The sequence below is a fragment of the Diadema antillarum genome, unplaced genomic scaffold (assembly GCF_040938485.1).
Source record: "Diadema antillarum isolate AM-2024a unplaced genomic scaffold, OU_Dant_1.0 seq00001083_RagTag, whole genome shotgun sequence".
Classification (NCBI taxonomy): domain Eukaryota; kingdom Metazoa; phylum Echinodermata; class Echinoidea; order Diadematoida; family Diadematidae; genus Diadema; species Diadema antillarum.
In genome coordinates, this window is record NW_027271903.1 from 635,069 (window position 1) to 651,881 (window position 16,813).

A 16,813-nucleotide genomic window follows, 5' to 3' on the forward strand; every position below is an offset into this window, starting at 1 on the left:
GGAAATACTATTAATATCATGACTTATGTTTCTTTTTTGCTTGGTTAGGAGTGGGAAGGGTATAACAGTAAATGAAAATGTATCCCCCCCCCCAAAAAAAAAAAAAAAAAAAAAAAAAAAAATCACTCATTTCAGTCAGGTAGGGTCTACTATGAAATCAAAAACAAAACTGACGAGTGAGTGCACAATATTCACTTTCAAATATTAAAATACTGTAGTGACCTGTGGGTAGCAGTCACCTGCACACATTATTAGACTGTATAACCTTGGGGTTGACACTGTTACTCTTCAAACACATTATCAAGTGTGCTCAAGAAACCAAAAAGCCTTTCAGCATGGGGCAATAAAAGCTTCCATATAAGGGCAAGTACAATGTGATGTTGCCTGTCTAGCTGGTCAAGCATGATCCATTTTTAAGGTGGTGCGATCATCTGAGCATATTCAGGATCACATTTTTGTCAGAGGAAAACACGAGTAACATACGTATTCATTCTGTACACTGTAATAGCCGCAGTAAGCTACAGCAATTTTGGCAGCATGCTCCGCTAAATACAACTTCTTCTTTTTTTCCATCTAGCAACTAGAGTATTGTCATACTTTGAGTTTTTATGCTTAAATTGCATGCTGGCCAGGACTTGAACCCACAACTCTAGGGTAAGGTCAAGTTAAAAGCTGTACAACACAAACCTTGACACCATGATGTGACACCAAATGAAATAATGAAAACAATTATAATACCCATTCTTTGGGTTACAGAGGAAACCGCACGGTTTGCATTTTAACTCTAAAAAGACTGGGCTATTTTGGTAGCTCGAAAGACTGGGGGGGGGGGGCCCTAAAGGGCCCCCCCTTAAGATCTCGGCCGTGGATCGCGCGATCGCCGCGGAAATTTGCACAATGGTAGTGTGCGATGTAATCTACAAGATCGTATATTTAAATTTTCCAAAATAGTCTTCTTTTATTTTATTTTGATTAATTATGCTAATTTATGCGAGAAATCAGACTCTTTGATCTAAATCAGTAAATAAAGCTCCAAAAGTGCTCATTTTTGGTCTAATTATTCTTTGTGGCATTCTTAGCAAATGTTCTTGAAAAAAAATTCGGTATCAAAATTAATTTCTTATTTATTTTATTGTATTATGAATTTCTTATGTATTTCTTTGTTTTTTAGACCTTTTGTTTTTGTTGTTTTTTCAACAAAATTTGTGGCAGACACTTTTTGAAGCATAATACTCCTAAAACAAATTAATTTTAGCCATTTAGAGTAAAAATAAGCATACTTATATGAACCATGTGAAAAAACTCAATTTGCATTGACTTTGTACACAAAATCACATTTTTGAGCCATTTTCGGCCTCACGTGCATGTACAAAAAGTTATGTAACTTCAGAACCGTACCCCCGGGCGTCACAAATTTGGTGTCAAAATATGCGGGAAACTCGAAAGAAAAAAGTCATAGAGCATCGCGGCGAGAGCATTGCGTGTTGCAGAGTAATTGCGCGAAATGTCGAGGGGGGGCCTTTTAGGCCCCCCCCCCCCCCCCCCCCAGTCTTTTAAGGGTTAAGGATGATCTTATTGAGCAGAATTCAAATTGGGGCTTTTCAGCTCAGGATTAAACCATACCTTGATAACTACAGAACTCTGTGTGTGTGTGTTCTTGTAAATGGCTTCAATCAGGGATACTGTATTGTTGTGTTCACTCCAGGCAAACGGGGATACATTTCACACTGGGCATATGCCTCTTTGTTCGGAATATTTTAAACAAATGAAAAGGTCCTAGGGGTACCCTGGAATATACATAATGCACCCATCCATTCTGCATATTTAAGACCTGTATGTAGGTGAAAGGTTTTCTCTCTACAGTGGACTCCCGTTCTAATAAAGTCCTCGGGATTGGCAGTTTTCTTTCGTTATATCAAAATTTCGTTACAACCGAACAAATAAACAATAAAAAACATACAGCAGATATTGTTGCAGTCTTAATTTCTACTTCATTGTAACCGGAATTTTGTTATAACTGTGTTCATTATAACGAAACAGAAACAAATAATGGAATATTCCCAGTTACCTTGAGCAAAGTATCATATCCCTGGTTGAAGCATCTTACTAGAATGTGTGTGTGTGTATTTCCAGACCTGATAAACCATGAAGTTTGCAATGCTGACACTTTGGAGCATTTGTGCCATGTGATACCAGTACAAAATATGGCTATACTCTGCTTTACAAAGTATTTCACATGCATGAATCTGTACTATATATAGTAATGTATTGATGATCAGCACAATCGAAATTACCTGAAATTCATTTTACTCAGCCAAGGGTTAATCATAAATGTGATGCATCATCACAAAAGCCATATAATGCCAGGAAAATAAATATACAGTGGACTCCCGGTATAATGAAGTCCTCGGGACCGGTACTTTTCTTTTGTTATATCGAAATTTCGTTATAACCGAACAAATAAACAATAAAAATACTTAGAGTGGATAACGTTGAGGCCTGAATTTTTACTTCATTGTAACCAGAATTTCGTTATAACCGTGTTCGTTATAACGGGAGTGCACGGCATATACTTTTTGATGTTGCAAATCTGAACACCTTAGATGCTGAGCTTTAAAGGACAAGTTCACCTTCATAAACATAAGGATTGAGAGAATGTAGCAATATTGGTAGAACACACCATTGAAAGTTTGAGGAAAATCGGACAATCCGTTCAAAAGTTATGAATTTTTGAAGTTTTTGTGCAGTAACCGCTGGATGAGAAGACTACTGCAGTGTGTGAATAACTTAAATGTCACATGCGTACAACAATATAAGGAAAATATAAAGAGAATTTCACAAAATTTCATCTTTTGAAAAAAGTACACATTCCCCCGACTCGTTACCGACAAATGTTATGGGTAATATTATTCCCCCTGCCTTTAGAATGAGGCAAGTCAAGTGCTCTATTATTATGCGAAAAAAGTGAAAATACATTGAATTTTCTTTACATTTTCTTTATACTGTTGTACGCATATGACTCACAAGCTGTAGTAGTCTCCTCATCCAGCGGTTCCAACACAAAAATTTAAAAATTCATAACTTTTGCATCGATTGTCCAATTTTCCTCAAACTTTCACTGATGTGTTCTACTAATATTGTTGCATTCTCTCAATCCTTGTGTTTATGAAGGTGAACTTGTCCTTTAAATTGATATGTAATTTGCCCTACTTCATCACATGGAAAATATTTTTAAAAAGCATGAAAAATTAGAAAACTGTAAAGGTTAGACTGCCAAAGTCGCCTTTGCACACATTTTTCTTCCTTTTATGATCTCTCCGGTAACATGATGATGCATCACAAATAAATTGCATGAGAGTTTCCACTTTCACAGCTTAGCCCCAATGTCTGGATCAAAGAATGTCCACATTCTGCTCCTCAGCAAGTTCCAGGAGATGTTGCAAGACACCACCCGCTTCTCTGATTGACAGCATCTGATGTCAAATGACAAATAAACACAGTCCTTCAGAATGAGACTACAACATGTACTTCAAGAGTTCTGGCATTACTAACATTCACTTAGAAATTGATACACAATTTTGCACAGGTTTACAATATGGACAGGTCAATGCTCCCCAAAATATATGAATTCTTTCTGTCACACAAGAGATAAATATAAATGTATGCACACGTCTCTGTAGTTCCATTACATTTCACATTAGAAAGGAAAGGATGTACTGTACATGCATATTTTGTAAGGTTTTTATTTTCACGAATTTCGCGAGTCAGGTGCTATTCGCGAAATTAAAGACACGCGAAAATATTGACTCTCATCCCAATGTGAAACCCGAAATCTCTCAGGCGTTAGATAGTCTTTTGGATGAAATCCACACCACAGAGAGTTCTCGTGCTATGCGCACCCTGACCTCCCCTTCCCCGCGCCCTGTAGGCCTACGTCCCCAGCGTGCTCCAATGCCCCGCAGTCGCCGTAATCCGCAGACTCGCACCCCCCAGCGCAACAGTAAATACTGTCCTCAGCCAGACACTCGTTATTTAAGTGAGTGTACGTACTTACCCGAAGCAGACAGGCGATTCATTGCTAAGGCCCGCCAGGTTGCACATATTTTAGAGTCTGATGATGAGATTGATGATTTGTGCCAAGTTGAACAGGTCCACCTGTCTGAGCCTGTCCCTCCGAAGGATGATACGGCTACCAGTGACTCTTCATCGGCCCTCAGAGTCCAGGTCCGTCAGTCTCCATATTTTGATGCATTTTGCGGGTACCAAGTTGTTCGCGTCACTGTCGACAGTGGTGCTACTGGTAACATGATCAGAGCTTCTACTGTCCAGTCCCTCCAGGGTGTCATAAAACCCAGTTCGCAGTCTGCTCATCAAGGCGATGGGTCTTCCCCCCCCCCCCCCTTGATGTTGTTGGGGACACCACTCTGTCCTTCACTCGTGACGGCAAGTCATTCGTGTTTGAGGGTTTGGTCATTGATAATCTTGATGTAGAAGTACTCGCAGGTACCCCATTTATGGAGCACAACGATGTGTCGGTTTGTCCTGCTAAACGCCAGGTTTGTGTGGGTGATGACATGATCATTTCATATGGTTCTCGCAGGCCTTCGGACAATGTGACACATGCAGTTCGCCGTGCTCATGTCCTTTGTGCCCCATCTCAGTCTACTGTGCTTTTGCCTGGTGAATTTGTCGAGCTGTCAGTTCCTGATGAGCTATTGTCTCATGACACACTTGCCCTTGAGCCCAGGATTGTCCCTCAAAAGGGTGTTCCCCCAACTGACCCATCTTGGCCTGAACCGTGCATGGTCTCCAGTGTAGCAGGCAAAGTGCGTATCCCTAATCTTACGCCTCAACCCCGCCTGATTCGTAAACATGAACATTTCTGTCAGGTTCGTCCTGTCTACGTTCCTCCAGAGCCTCAGTCTGATGACCACCCCTCTGTACCCAATAGGCCCGTGCCCAGTGGTGTCTCACGTGATACTGGGCGTCGTTTTTTTGACCCGATATCGCTCGATCCTGATTGCATTATCCCCATTGGTACGAAACATGACTTTCAGTCACTCCATGCGGAGTTCGATGATGTTTTTGACCCTGCCTTCACTGGGTATAATGGTGCTGTTGGCCCGTTTGAGGCCGTTGTCAACATGGGGCCTGTTCAGCCTCCCAAACGCAAGGGTCGCTTGCCACTTTACTCCCGTAACTCTTTGGTTGATCTCCAAGAGAAATTTGATGAACTAGAACAGGGTGTGTTTGCTTGCCCAGAGGATGTGGGCATCTCTGTTGAATACCTCAATCCATCCTTCCTCTTGAAGAGCTGATGTGTCGTGTGCTTGGGGATCTACTTGTGGAAGGTATTGTTGTGAAACTTGCAGACGACTTGTTCATTGGTGGTGATACCCCCTAGGAGCTCCTCCAGAATTGGTCACGTGTCCTGCATGCCCTCCGAAAGTCAGGCCTTCATCTTTCAGCCGGTAAGACTGTGATTTGCCCGAAGTCTACCACGGTCCTGGGCTGGATCTGGTCCCATGGGACCCTACAAGCGAGCCCTCATCGCATTGCTGCGCTTGCCTCATGCCCCCTACTACTGTGAAAGGAATGCGTTCCTTCATTGGGGCATATTAGATGCTCGCCCTCGTTCTCCCACATTGCGCTATTTTCCTCACACCACTGGACGCCTCAATTGCTGGTGGTCAGTCGAGTGATCGCACTGATTGGTCCGATGACTTGCGTTCATCTTTCAAGACCGCTCAGGAAGCCTTAGCCTCCCCCCGCGCCATTACCCTTCCCCGACCATGCGACCAGCTCTGGATTGTTACTGATGGTGTTGTCAAAGATCATGGTATTGGTGCCACATTGTACATAACACGACAAGGAAAGCCACAGGTAGCTGGTTTCTTTAGCTCCAAACTTCGTGATCGGCAGGTTACTTGGCTTCCATGTGAGATAGAGGCTCTTTCCATTGCAGCATCCTGCAAGTATTTCAGCCCTTACATTGTGCAGTCCAAGCACCGGCCATGCATTCTCACAGATAGCAAGCCCTGTGTACAGGCTTTTGAAAAACTCTGCCGTGGTGAGTTCTCCGCCAGCCCACGTGTGTCAACCTTCCTGTCCACAGTTAGCCGGTTCCAATGTTCCGTGCTCCATCTGGCCGGATCCGCCAATGTTCCTTCAGATTTTGCTAGCAGGAATGCCCCAGAGCGCAATGATTCCTCTTGCCAGGTATGCCTCTTCATTCGTCAGACAGAGGATTCTGTTGTTCACAGAGTGTCCCCTACGGACGTGCTCACAAGGAAACGGAAATTACCCTTCACTTCCCGGCCAGCGTGGGTCAGTATACAATCTGAGTGCCCAGACTTGCGACGTACTCATGCTCACCTTCTCCAGGGCACCCGACCGTCTAAGAAACTGACCAATATCAAAGACGTCAAACGCTATCTCCTTGTTGCTACCATAGCTAGAGATGGGCTGTTGGTTGTCCGCCGTGTACAGGCTCTCCTGTCACCTTGCGAGTGCATCATCATCCCCGTAGCGTTCTTGATGGCCTGCTTACTTCACTCCATCTCCAACTTGACCATCCCACCCACCAACAACTCAAGACTGTTGTCATGTTGGCATTTTTTTGCCCTGGACATGGACTCTGCCATCAAACGTGTCACCGACACTTGCCATCAGTGTGCATCCCTGCGGAATGCTCCACACACGGTTGTCCCTCCACACCAGCTTAAATAGCCGACGGTGCAGGAATACTGAAGAAGATGCACACAACTGGTAATTTTGCAGAGCAAACATGGATTACTGTGCATGGAAACAGAGTTCACAGCATCAGCAAATGGGGATGAGTCAGATAAACTCATATTCACCTTTGCCCAGCAAAGAAAGTTCTTCCCTTTATTTTGAAGAATTCTTAATGATCAATGCTCAATAAGAATTCATAATTTATGGGAAGATTCTTAGGCTAATGATATCATGTATGATGTTCACTTTTTTCTTTCAAATAAATTATGAATGCCATTTCCACTGTATTGATTTGCCTCTCTTTGTCATCATTCAAACAAATATTTCCTTCTAGATACTGGATGAATTATCCTTCCTGACTAGCGATGATGCACTGGCTTTCAAATAATCTCGCAACTTTTAAACCAGGTCTCATGACAGAAGTCGCATAAAGTACCGAGGAGCCATCGCACAATCAAGTTATCGATTAGTAACTGCCAGTTGAGAAAAGGGAGAAAAGGTAGCCCGGAGTATCGGCCATACATGAATACATTGCATCCAACCCTCTCCGCCCCCCCCCCCCCCAACAAAAAGGGAGAAAAAAAAAAGGCAATTACAAAATATACTGGACATGGTACAACATGCGCTTCACAGAATTTCTACTGCAAGTAACAATATTGGATGGAGGGGATATGAGACTTTACTCAACATGTACACACATATATTCGTATACATTACACACAAAAAATACCTATGTATATACACAGACACATTCAGAACACACAGACACACACACACACCACACAAACACACATACAAGAAAATACACACATTTTCTACCAATCTGTCCCTCGCCACTGCCCATCGCAATAGCCGTCTTCGCTCGTGTGGCCTTTCAGCACGTGAAATGTGGACTCAGCGCGACCAATTCACGCTCAGCCAAATTCCACTGTCAGATGTGGACCTCATCTCTTCACAACATGAACAGCGCCTTTCGAACCATCCCCACAGCGAGCGTTCCAAGGCTCCCTCCCGCATCCTCCCCAATGATGACCCTCTCGCAGTTGGGGACCTTATTTATCTCCGGTCAGATCGCAGCAAGTCCTCCGCACGCCCTCGATACCTTGTAACGTCGATAGATGGCAGGTGGTGTAACATTCGCAAATTCATTGGCTCTCAGCTCAGAAAATCGTCATATCGTGTGAAGACATCACAATGCATGAGGGTCCCTGTTCCCCTTGTGGCTCCTCCCCAGCACCAGATGTCTGACGAAGATGAGACAGACTTGCTTCCCCCAGACGACAAGCGAGATTTGCTCCAATCAGACACCTGCAGAGACATTCCACAGGAACTCTCATTGCCTCCTGGGCCAGATGTCCCGTGTGTCCCGCTGCAGGAACCCCCTCCTGAAGCCCCCCTTCCCCCTCTGCCCCAGGAACCTGCCCCCACTGCTCCGACTATTAACAGTCCAGGTTGTCCCCCCACACATGTGACCCCCACTGGGCACCCTCAGCGCTCCCGACGCCTCCCACCTAGGTTTGATGATTATTTGATGTATTAATCAACGATATACTTTGTCTTCTGTGTGAACTGCTGGCTACCTCAGACTAATGGCCCCCTTCACTCACCGAGTATTCATGTCTCTCTTATAGCCATGTTATTTCAGTGTCACGTATGTTATTTCACTTCCTCCTATCTGGTTTATTACATTATGTCCCTATTAACTATTTTTTTTTTTTCTGAGGTGTCCCAAACAGGCTTTTTCTTACTCTGTACTTGTATCATGTTTATTCTTCATTTCTACCAATCCGTATTTGTTTGACATTCCTGTTTATCTTTATTGTCTCTCACCTGGCTGTCTTGGTATGTTCTCTGTACTATAATCTAGTCGTGGATATGTTCGATAGGTGTATTATTTTTCAGTCACCCTGCTTATGTCTCAGTGATTTGCCCCTTTGTGCTTTGCATAACATATGATGCTTATATTTTTGGTGGGTGCATATGCCGTCTTGTTTCTGAGTGTAATACCAGGTTTATTTCTACCACATATCCTCATCTTCTTAATATCTTCCAGTTACCCTTATATACTTACATCTTTAGTGTTATGAATAGCCACTCATACTGCCTGTCCCTAATTGCACCTTTACTCGTAAATTTCAATGTTTTTTGCTACGTGCATATGTAATTCTATTTCATGATATATCTAGATGTGTGTGTTTCCTGTGTCCCCACAAGAACATTTAGATCATTTTATACTTTTGTTTATGCTGTGTAAGTTTATGCCTTTGTAGGAGCTTCTTATTTTATGCCATCCTAGCTTGTCCTATCAGGTGGTACATGATTGTCAAACCTGTTGTTTTTGCTGAACGTTATGTTTCATATCAATCAGGACTGTATGACTCAGTGTCAGCATGTCTGACAGAGGTATTGATATGATGTGATGGTTATATGCTTGTAACAATTCGTGATTATTCTTGTTTTCATTAACGTTGACGAGAAGAACTGATGGTGGGATGCGTAATCTGGTGTTATTGTTAAATGTACCCAGTAAGTTTTTATGATTACACTCTTGATGTCTAAGTCAGATGTTAGTGTAATCATTATTTTCAGGTGTTAGCTTAGTGTTTTTATAAGCCAGCCTATTATAGTTCTTGGTAGTTTATTCTTGAAGGTATCATAGGTCATGAACAGTGCAACTACTTGTATGTTATAATAGTTCACACCCTTATTCATTTTAAAGATAATGGTTTGTTAAGCTCAAGTACTGTAGAGCTTCTATATTCTCATTATTATTCAGGTGAAAAACGAAAGAGTAAGGAAGAAGGGCAATCACGCCAGTGTTGTTAATGATTGTCAATGTTACAATTCAAGTTTGTTACATAGCGCCACCTCGTGGTGACTGTAAGGTTATTCTCGGCATCACACTGCTGGTTATCTGGTCTGAAGCTGTGTTCTATTAAATGTCTTCAAGGTGACTGTTTACTCGGAAACTCGATTTGTGTCTGCTTCTCATTTAGGGTGAGAAAAGCATGGTAAAAACAAAGCATTTATATAACCACTATTTTTACACATTCCTCTGATGTCACCTACCCGACCTATGATATGTTTGTGAACACTAGTCTGAATATCTGAGGCAACACATTTGATTTTTTCTTCACTTTTCATACAGAAAAATATGAACTGGATAAGTTTGATAGATAGGCTGTAGCACTCCTTACCTTCACTCTCCCCTCTGCTCCAACATACGCTGCAGCTGTACCAATGGTTTTCAGATGAAGTGCCTGATGAAATGAGTTGAAGAAAAATGGGCAGTGATGTCATATTCCAACAACATTAAACAGCAAAATCTCAACATTGCAATTATGGAGATGAAGCATTGTCATATGGGCAATTGCTTCTCATTGGCCCTTTCTAACAGTCAACTAGTGTATGGCAGGGAAAATAATTACAGCTGTAGGTTAAAAGTATGAACAGGGTTAGGGTAACACAGGATTAACACCACATTGCATCAATGAGCCATGCAATGCATTGTAGGGGCAAGAACAAAGCAGCATTAACCCATTGAGGATGGGCTGATTTTGCTACAACACGCATTCCCATAGACACATGCCCGAGTATACTCGGGACTCATCCTCAACGGATTAAATCAGTCAACATCAGAGAGCTGGGTTAACTCACAGATAGATGAACCTTGAAGCAGGCATGGAAGTGATCTTCTAGAGCCTTCATGAAAGCTGTCACTTCTTCCTCCTTAGCATCACCTGATGTATTATCATGTACACTGTCAAAATAAATATCAAAATAACAACATGAATACATAGAAGCACACATGCTGCCTTGTATCTAGCCATAATTTTTAACGTGTCCAGTGAGCCTTGCACGAAAAGTGTGTCTCAGAATCATTCCTATTCAACAAATATGCCATGGAATCCAATTCATGGTTTTACCTGACCGAACATGAGAAACAATAATAAGAACTTACTGAATGAGAAAGAGAGTATTTCTACTTCATGGCAATATGCAGGCTATTCAAAATATTGTAATGATTAAATAAGAACTAGATTGATGCCTAATGCCACACACACAAGACACGACCCCAAAATTATCCCGACACACTTAGCAGTCGCTGTTATTACAAAGCTCACTGACTATACATGTGAACCAAAATCATTTACATGTATATTTACACTACACTGTTACGTGCATAATTCATGATGCACCCGAGTACATTGTATCATTAGATCATGAATCATAAAAGTTAATACAGTTGCAAATGTCAATAATACAAAAGCATGGTGTATACACTATCACAATTTTTGAACTTTAAGGAAAAATGCACCAAAAAATACCTTTCCCACAATGCCTTGGCATCCTTTGCATCAATTGTCATGGTAACCTTGTTGAGCCCTGTGATTCCCTTTGGCATTGAGTAGACCAGCTCAACACCACACTTCTTGTCCCCTCCACTCTTCTTTGGATCTGCAAAAATAAATAAGGTAATAGATAATTTTACATTTTGTTCAATATACAGAATAGGCTGTGTGTGTTTATTCTGAGCACTATCAGCTTCAAATCAAGCCCAATTCCCACCCCCCCCCCAAAAAAAAATACTACAGCTTTACTACAGAGACATAGTCTAGTACATAGAGTACATGGAGTGATGGGTTGTTCTAGGTTCATTCCTAAATGCAGTCACATCATTTCAAGAGGACCAGTATTTAAATCAAAGACCTTCATTTTATACACAAGTTCTCCCTTTACATGATTCCATATCTTTGAAAACAACAAGTTAAAAAACATAATGACAAGATGAGCTCACAGCAGGACTATTATACATTTTTCAGAATTCACAGTAATGGCAAGCTTCTTTGCATCAGGTTCATTTCCACTGCAATCGTGTGGTGTTACAGTGCATCAAATGTGAAATTTTTCAGAAAGGACGTTTTCCATTCAGACTGAATGTTTTTGTGTAGAGTGTAAAATAAATTTTAAAAAAATATTGGAACTTGATGAACAGGCTATATGTTGCTAATAGAGAGTGATACTGTGACAATGTTCTTACATACAATTGTATGATTATTCATGCACCTACCAGCATCGAGGCAGAAATAGCAAGGTGAAAATGATGGGGAGACAACTTTGCCTGCAATCTTATGAGGAAATGCTGAACGTCCTTCTACGTACCATACTTGATAATAACACCAAAATAGTGTCAGCTTATGTACAAAAGGTCAAGGGTTAACAAACCTGGAAGACTTCCCGCCCACATTGACACCATCCATGACAGGTACATGGGGTTAAAGGTCAGTTTCTTTATGCAACAGTCAAACTGCATCTGGAAAAGGAAAAAAAAGGAAGATAGAAAGATCCACCTAATAGACAAATCACAGAACACTAGAATTGTTACTTTTTTAGTACAGCAATACATTTTGTCATTTGAAAACTTGTGAAATATTTAAGGAGAAATAGCAGTTAAATCTATGTATGTATATTGTACTCAATGACTGTTTATTTGAATGAGCATCTCTTAGAAGCTTCGCTCCTTTGAGGACCCCCTGATTTATGCGAACTACCGTTTGGTGAGCTTTTACTTGTAGCATAAACAGAAGTAGGGTTTTACGCGATAAATCTGGGACATTTGAATGCTAGTCACTGAGATTACTTTTGTATCATAAGAAAAGCTGAGATATCACTAGAAAAACATATAATCAGAGAAATTCAGTTACAGCTGGACACATTAAATTTGTGATCATGCTAAACTCTGTTTAAATGCCGGTAGTTCCTATGAAAATGCACGGTAAGTGTGTTAAAGTGTAATTTGCTCCATCATACCTCCATCCAGTGAAGAACACACTGTGTGGTTCTGACTGCACCTTTGACCAGCATCAAAGGCAAGGAGAAGAAGTTTGCCGAGTCCTTTGAGGTCTGGATGGACGCTGATGGAAACAAAATGGCTGTCCATGATGGAGAACTCCCAGCCGCCGCAGCTTGGCTCTTGGACCCAAAAATGCTCAACTCCACAGATGGGTGCTCTGCAATCACACCAAGGAGTGATTAATGTTTGATGGAATGCTGAAATCACTGTATGATGGAGTGATCAATTTATGATAATGAATGGCCTCATGGGGTCTACACAGTGACACCTGGGTACATATTGGAAGTTTACTGCAATGGTAATGTGAGGGTTAAGTATGAGAACAATGTATGTACACGCAACATGGGAACCTACTACATGTTATCAATAATCTTACGTACAAAACAAAAGTATCACTGATGATATTAAATGAAATGTGTTTTTTCACGAACTGTTACACTTAAGTCAGTAGATCATTGTCAGGGTTAGTAAACTTATGTTATTTCTAATTAGGCTTAAAAACTTAACAGATGTCTTTAACATTTAACAGAGGAAAGAGCTACAATTGTTTTCTTCCTACTGTAAATCTTCAAACTTCAAATGACTCACGGATACTTAATTATTTCTATTTCTAAAATGATCCCATGCTGTTAGCAACACTCTATATTTGCATTGTATCAATTCACATCACTAGTTTACAATTCATCACTGTAAACCTGAACAAGTTTGAATCACTCACCACAGTCAGTGATAGAAGTAGGAAGTGTGGTAAACACTGCATACTTGGAAATTATATTGTCCTCCACTATCACTCCAACACCTTTTTGTGACTCCTGACAAAAAACAAACAAAAACAAAACAAAACAAACAAAATACAAAGACAAAAGTAAATCAAGAGTCCATTGAGTAAGAATTGTTCCTAGTAACATGTTGATTGTAGTGTAGTCTTATTGAGAGAACTGTTCAAAAAGGGAAAAGTGCTCTTGACTTAGAAGCAACATATCAATCTGATGCAATGACACAGAGAATTCCACAAAATTTGTATCTTTATGAAAAGTACACATTTATTTGACTTGTGTTTTGACATATGCATGTTAACTGCAATATTATTTCCCCTGCTTTCCGAAAGAGGTAAGTCAAGTGCTCTTTCATTATGCTTGAAAAGTAAAGATAAGTTGAATTCTCTTCATAATTCAATTTATGTTGTTGTCCATACATGACCTAACAAAGCGTTGTAGTCTTGATGGCTGCACCAAAACTTCATAACATCTGAACAGATTGTCCAATTTTTCTCAAACTTTGCTAACGTGTTTGACTAATATTGCGGCATTCTCTCAATTCAGCATACATTTACTGGTAGGTTACGTTCTCCTTTAAAGATTACCCTGTGCTGTGCCGTGCCAAGAATCAAGTTCACTTACTGCCTGAAGATGGGAGGATAGATGTCGGGCAAACCTGCGCAAGGCAGTCGCTTCTGTGCTAAACCTGGAAAGAGGTGTCACATGATGGGCATGCCATGTCTTGTTGACCAGCCTATGCAGACTCTGATTGGATGCCCGGGAGTCATTGGGTGTTCGGGATAGTCTGCTTCTCAGACCTAGACAAGAAATATATCACACTGACATCACTCAAGAGGGAAAAATGTTTTGAATGAAAGCTACCATTCTTTTAGCAAAATTTGAAAATGATAGCATATTATGACCTCTATGCTATCTGTGAATCACCAATCATTGGGGAATTGGCATCCCACAAAAGAAAATCTTCAGAGTCAGTTCTTTTATATGTCTCTGATTGTCTCTTGCATAGCACTCATCTGTTCTTACAAACAGCCATGAAACCTACTTGAAGCTTCTATTTGAACTGTTAATATCACATTGATCTTATATCTCATGATGCACAGATACAGAATACCCAAATAAATTCTGATTACAATCGAGACAATTTATTTCTTGAAAAAAAGAACAAAATTGATGAAACCAGAATAATACTTTCTTATGCTGTTTGCACTAAAATTAAGTCTACAACTGCAGATTCTTCAGCATTTTCTTTACAAAGCTTGTGCATTAGATGGACATTCAATTAAAAGCAGAAACTTGTTCATGACATTTTAGTTTTGACAGCTTGGACCTTAATGAATATTGTAGAGCTTTGGTTTACTCCCAAAACCAAAAGAAAAGTCATATAGATTCACAATCATATCTTATGACTATGTACACCCATGTAGGAAAGACAAGAACAAACTAGTTATCTACAAACAAACACTTACACAATAGCCCAGTGACATTAGTACAACACATATCGTCGCTGGGGTGACAAGACCTTGTATCTCAAATTTTGGTGAAAATAACTTTTTTTTGATTAATGGTCAGATAATCAGTTAAGTGATGTCCTGTCCAAATCCTAGCTGTCTTACCCCAAAATTTCATCATGGCATGTCAAAGGAAAGGTTATCCCATTTGATATACAGTGTAGTGCTTTTGTTGCCATGTTTTTTGCTCTCCTGAACATTTGACAGGTTTGAGATACGAGGTCTTGTCGCCCCAGCAACGATATATGTCTATGCCCGTTAGTGCTACATTTATGAGGTCATTTGATACTATTTAATGAAAGGGCACTTTGGATACACCAAAGCAGTCCTCTGTTGTGGGTTAATTGTCTACATACCATGTATTTTGCGAGACCCTGGAGTCTTTGTGTAAGGTGCATGCAGCCTCCTTGCTATGGAACGACTCTTGCTTCTTCTCTCTGTTTGACCAAGACTTTGGCTTGGAGTGATAACCTGAACTCTTGTCGATGGGGTTTCTCTAGATGCCATCTTACATGGTTCCTCTATCACAGGAAAATTTCGCACTACACTGACCTGGTGCTAAAATAACAAATAAAGAGAGAGTTTGAGAAGACATCACGAACATATGAAGAAACACTCTAAGATCCAAAGGGAAGCTTTCCAATGAAGCAGTGCAGCCTCTAAGGGCAGCCTTCGATACTTGTATGTATCTCATTCAGTCTCTCTTCTCTGTACATATGTGTATGTGTGTGTGTGCTAGTGTGTGAGTTTGTGTGTAATGGTATGTCCTACAAGAATACCGCGAATTGCTTGATGTATAGCTTTCAGCATGTAAACAAAATCAAAAGGCATCCTCACAAACTAAATGAAATGCTCAAAAGAAATTAAAAAGCACAGAAATAAGATTTCAAAAACACTTCTAATTTCTATATCACTGTTTGACTGTAAATAGCTTGAAGAAATGAAAGGGTTGAGTGAAAGATTCAGTGAAAACTGACAAATACAAAAAGTCGTTGATGATACATTCACAATATAGAGAAACAAGGCAGAAAAAGATACAAATAGGCAACCTACGTGTGTATCATGATAAAAAAAAATACTGCATAACAAAACTGCACTGTACACATCCAGAACCTACTGCGACCAGCCCGACGCCACATTAACTGTGTGAAGGAGTGCCCTGGGGTTAATCCAGCCAGAACCATCGTCCATACCTGATACCGTACTTTAAGCCAAGTGCAGCTGCCAACTTCCAACAAATATCTTTTGTTATGTCAGCAGTGCATTATAGGGTATGCATTCAACACAGTACACTATACTACACAATTTACAACTCTACAACTTACAAATACAAGGTTTAATGGTTGACTTTAAGGGAGCGCCCGGGGTTAGCAGTGCAGGAGACTAAAGACTTTGATTTTTTGTCGACATGCAGTTCATCATGAGCAGAAAATGGTGGTGATTACTACATGCAGGGTCTAGATCTCTACTGGTATTTAATTTGGTTTTCTCTGCCAAAACTTGTCTCGTTTGTTGTTACTTGGTAGTAGATTACGTACATGATCTAGTTGTACTAGTAGTTCATCAGGGATTATCTCTCGTCAAGCAGGGTTCAAGCAAGGTAACCCTGGGGTGCTCCTTAACACAGTTAAGCCGAATGCTTTACCAGACTCACTCTTCTTGGATCTTGCTGCAACTCCACTATCTCCCTCTATGACTGGAGAAACCCCTCTCTGTTTCATAACCTATCTCTGAGCTTTCTTTTTGACATAAATTACATACCAAACATACAGCTATAGACCTCTAGATCCTATAACTAAGTATCATTGTTATCCTGTGACCTTGTCTACTACTACTACTACTACTAGTATACTATTTATTCATAGACCTCACCATTGCTCACGTTACGTTTTAGACAACTCTGCAACTTTGGCAGTTCTCCTGACTGGAGGAATTCA

The 16,813-nt window shown here is 40.7% G+C and overlaps 1 protein-coding gene across 1 annotated transcript; it reads right to left on the minus strand.

Annotated features, from left to right (window-relative positions):
- Nucleotides 1-3,392: 3,392 nt before the first annotated feature.
- Nucleotides 3,393-15,430, minus strand: LOC139743447 (centromere protein L-like). Its single transcript, XM_071653929.1, has 9 exons — nt 15,233-15,430; nt 13,990-14,165; nt 13,308-13,401; nt 12,547-12,746; nt 11,962-12,049; nt 11,064-11,193; nt 10,393-10,495; nt 9,933-9,995; nt 3,393-3,473 (listed from the first exon to the last, which is right to left on the minus strand). The coding sequence occupies exons 1-9, from the start codon at nt 15,381-15,383 to the stop codon at nt 3,393-3,395; spliced, it is 1,086 nt and encodes a 361-aa protein (XP_071510030.1). The 5' UTR covers nt 15,384-15,430.
- Nucleotides 15,431-16,813: the final 1,383 nt, after the last annotated feature.

Bases quoted from the DNA above. Each gene is read 5' to 3' on its own strand.
- LOC139743447 (XM_071653929.1), bottom strand. From the start codon at position 15,383: ATGGCATCTAGAGAAACCCCATCGACAAGAGTTCAGGTTATCACTCCA. The intron at 9,996-10,392 runs GTGAGTTAACCC...TCATTTCATCAG, and splicing joins GCTTCAAGGTTCATCTATCT to GCACTTCATCTGAAAACCAT. The intron at 3,474-9,932 runs GTAAGGAGTGCT...ATTTGACATCAG, and splicing joins GAGCAGAGGGGAGAGTGAAG to ATGCTGTCAATCAGAGAAGC.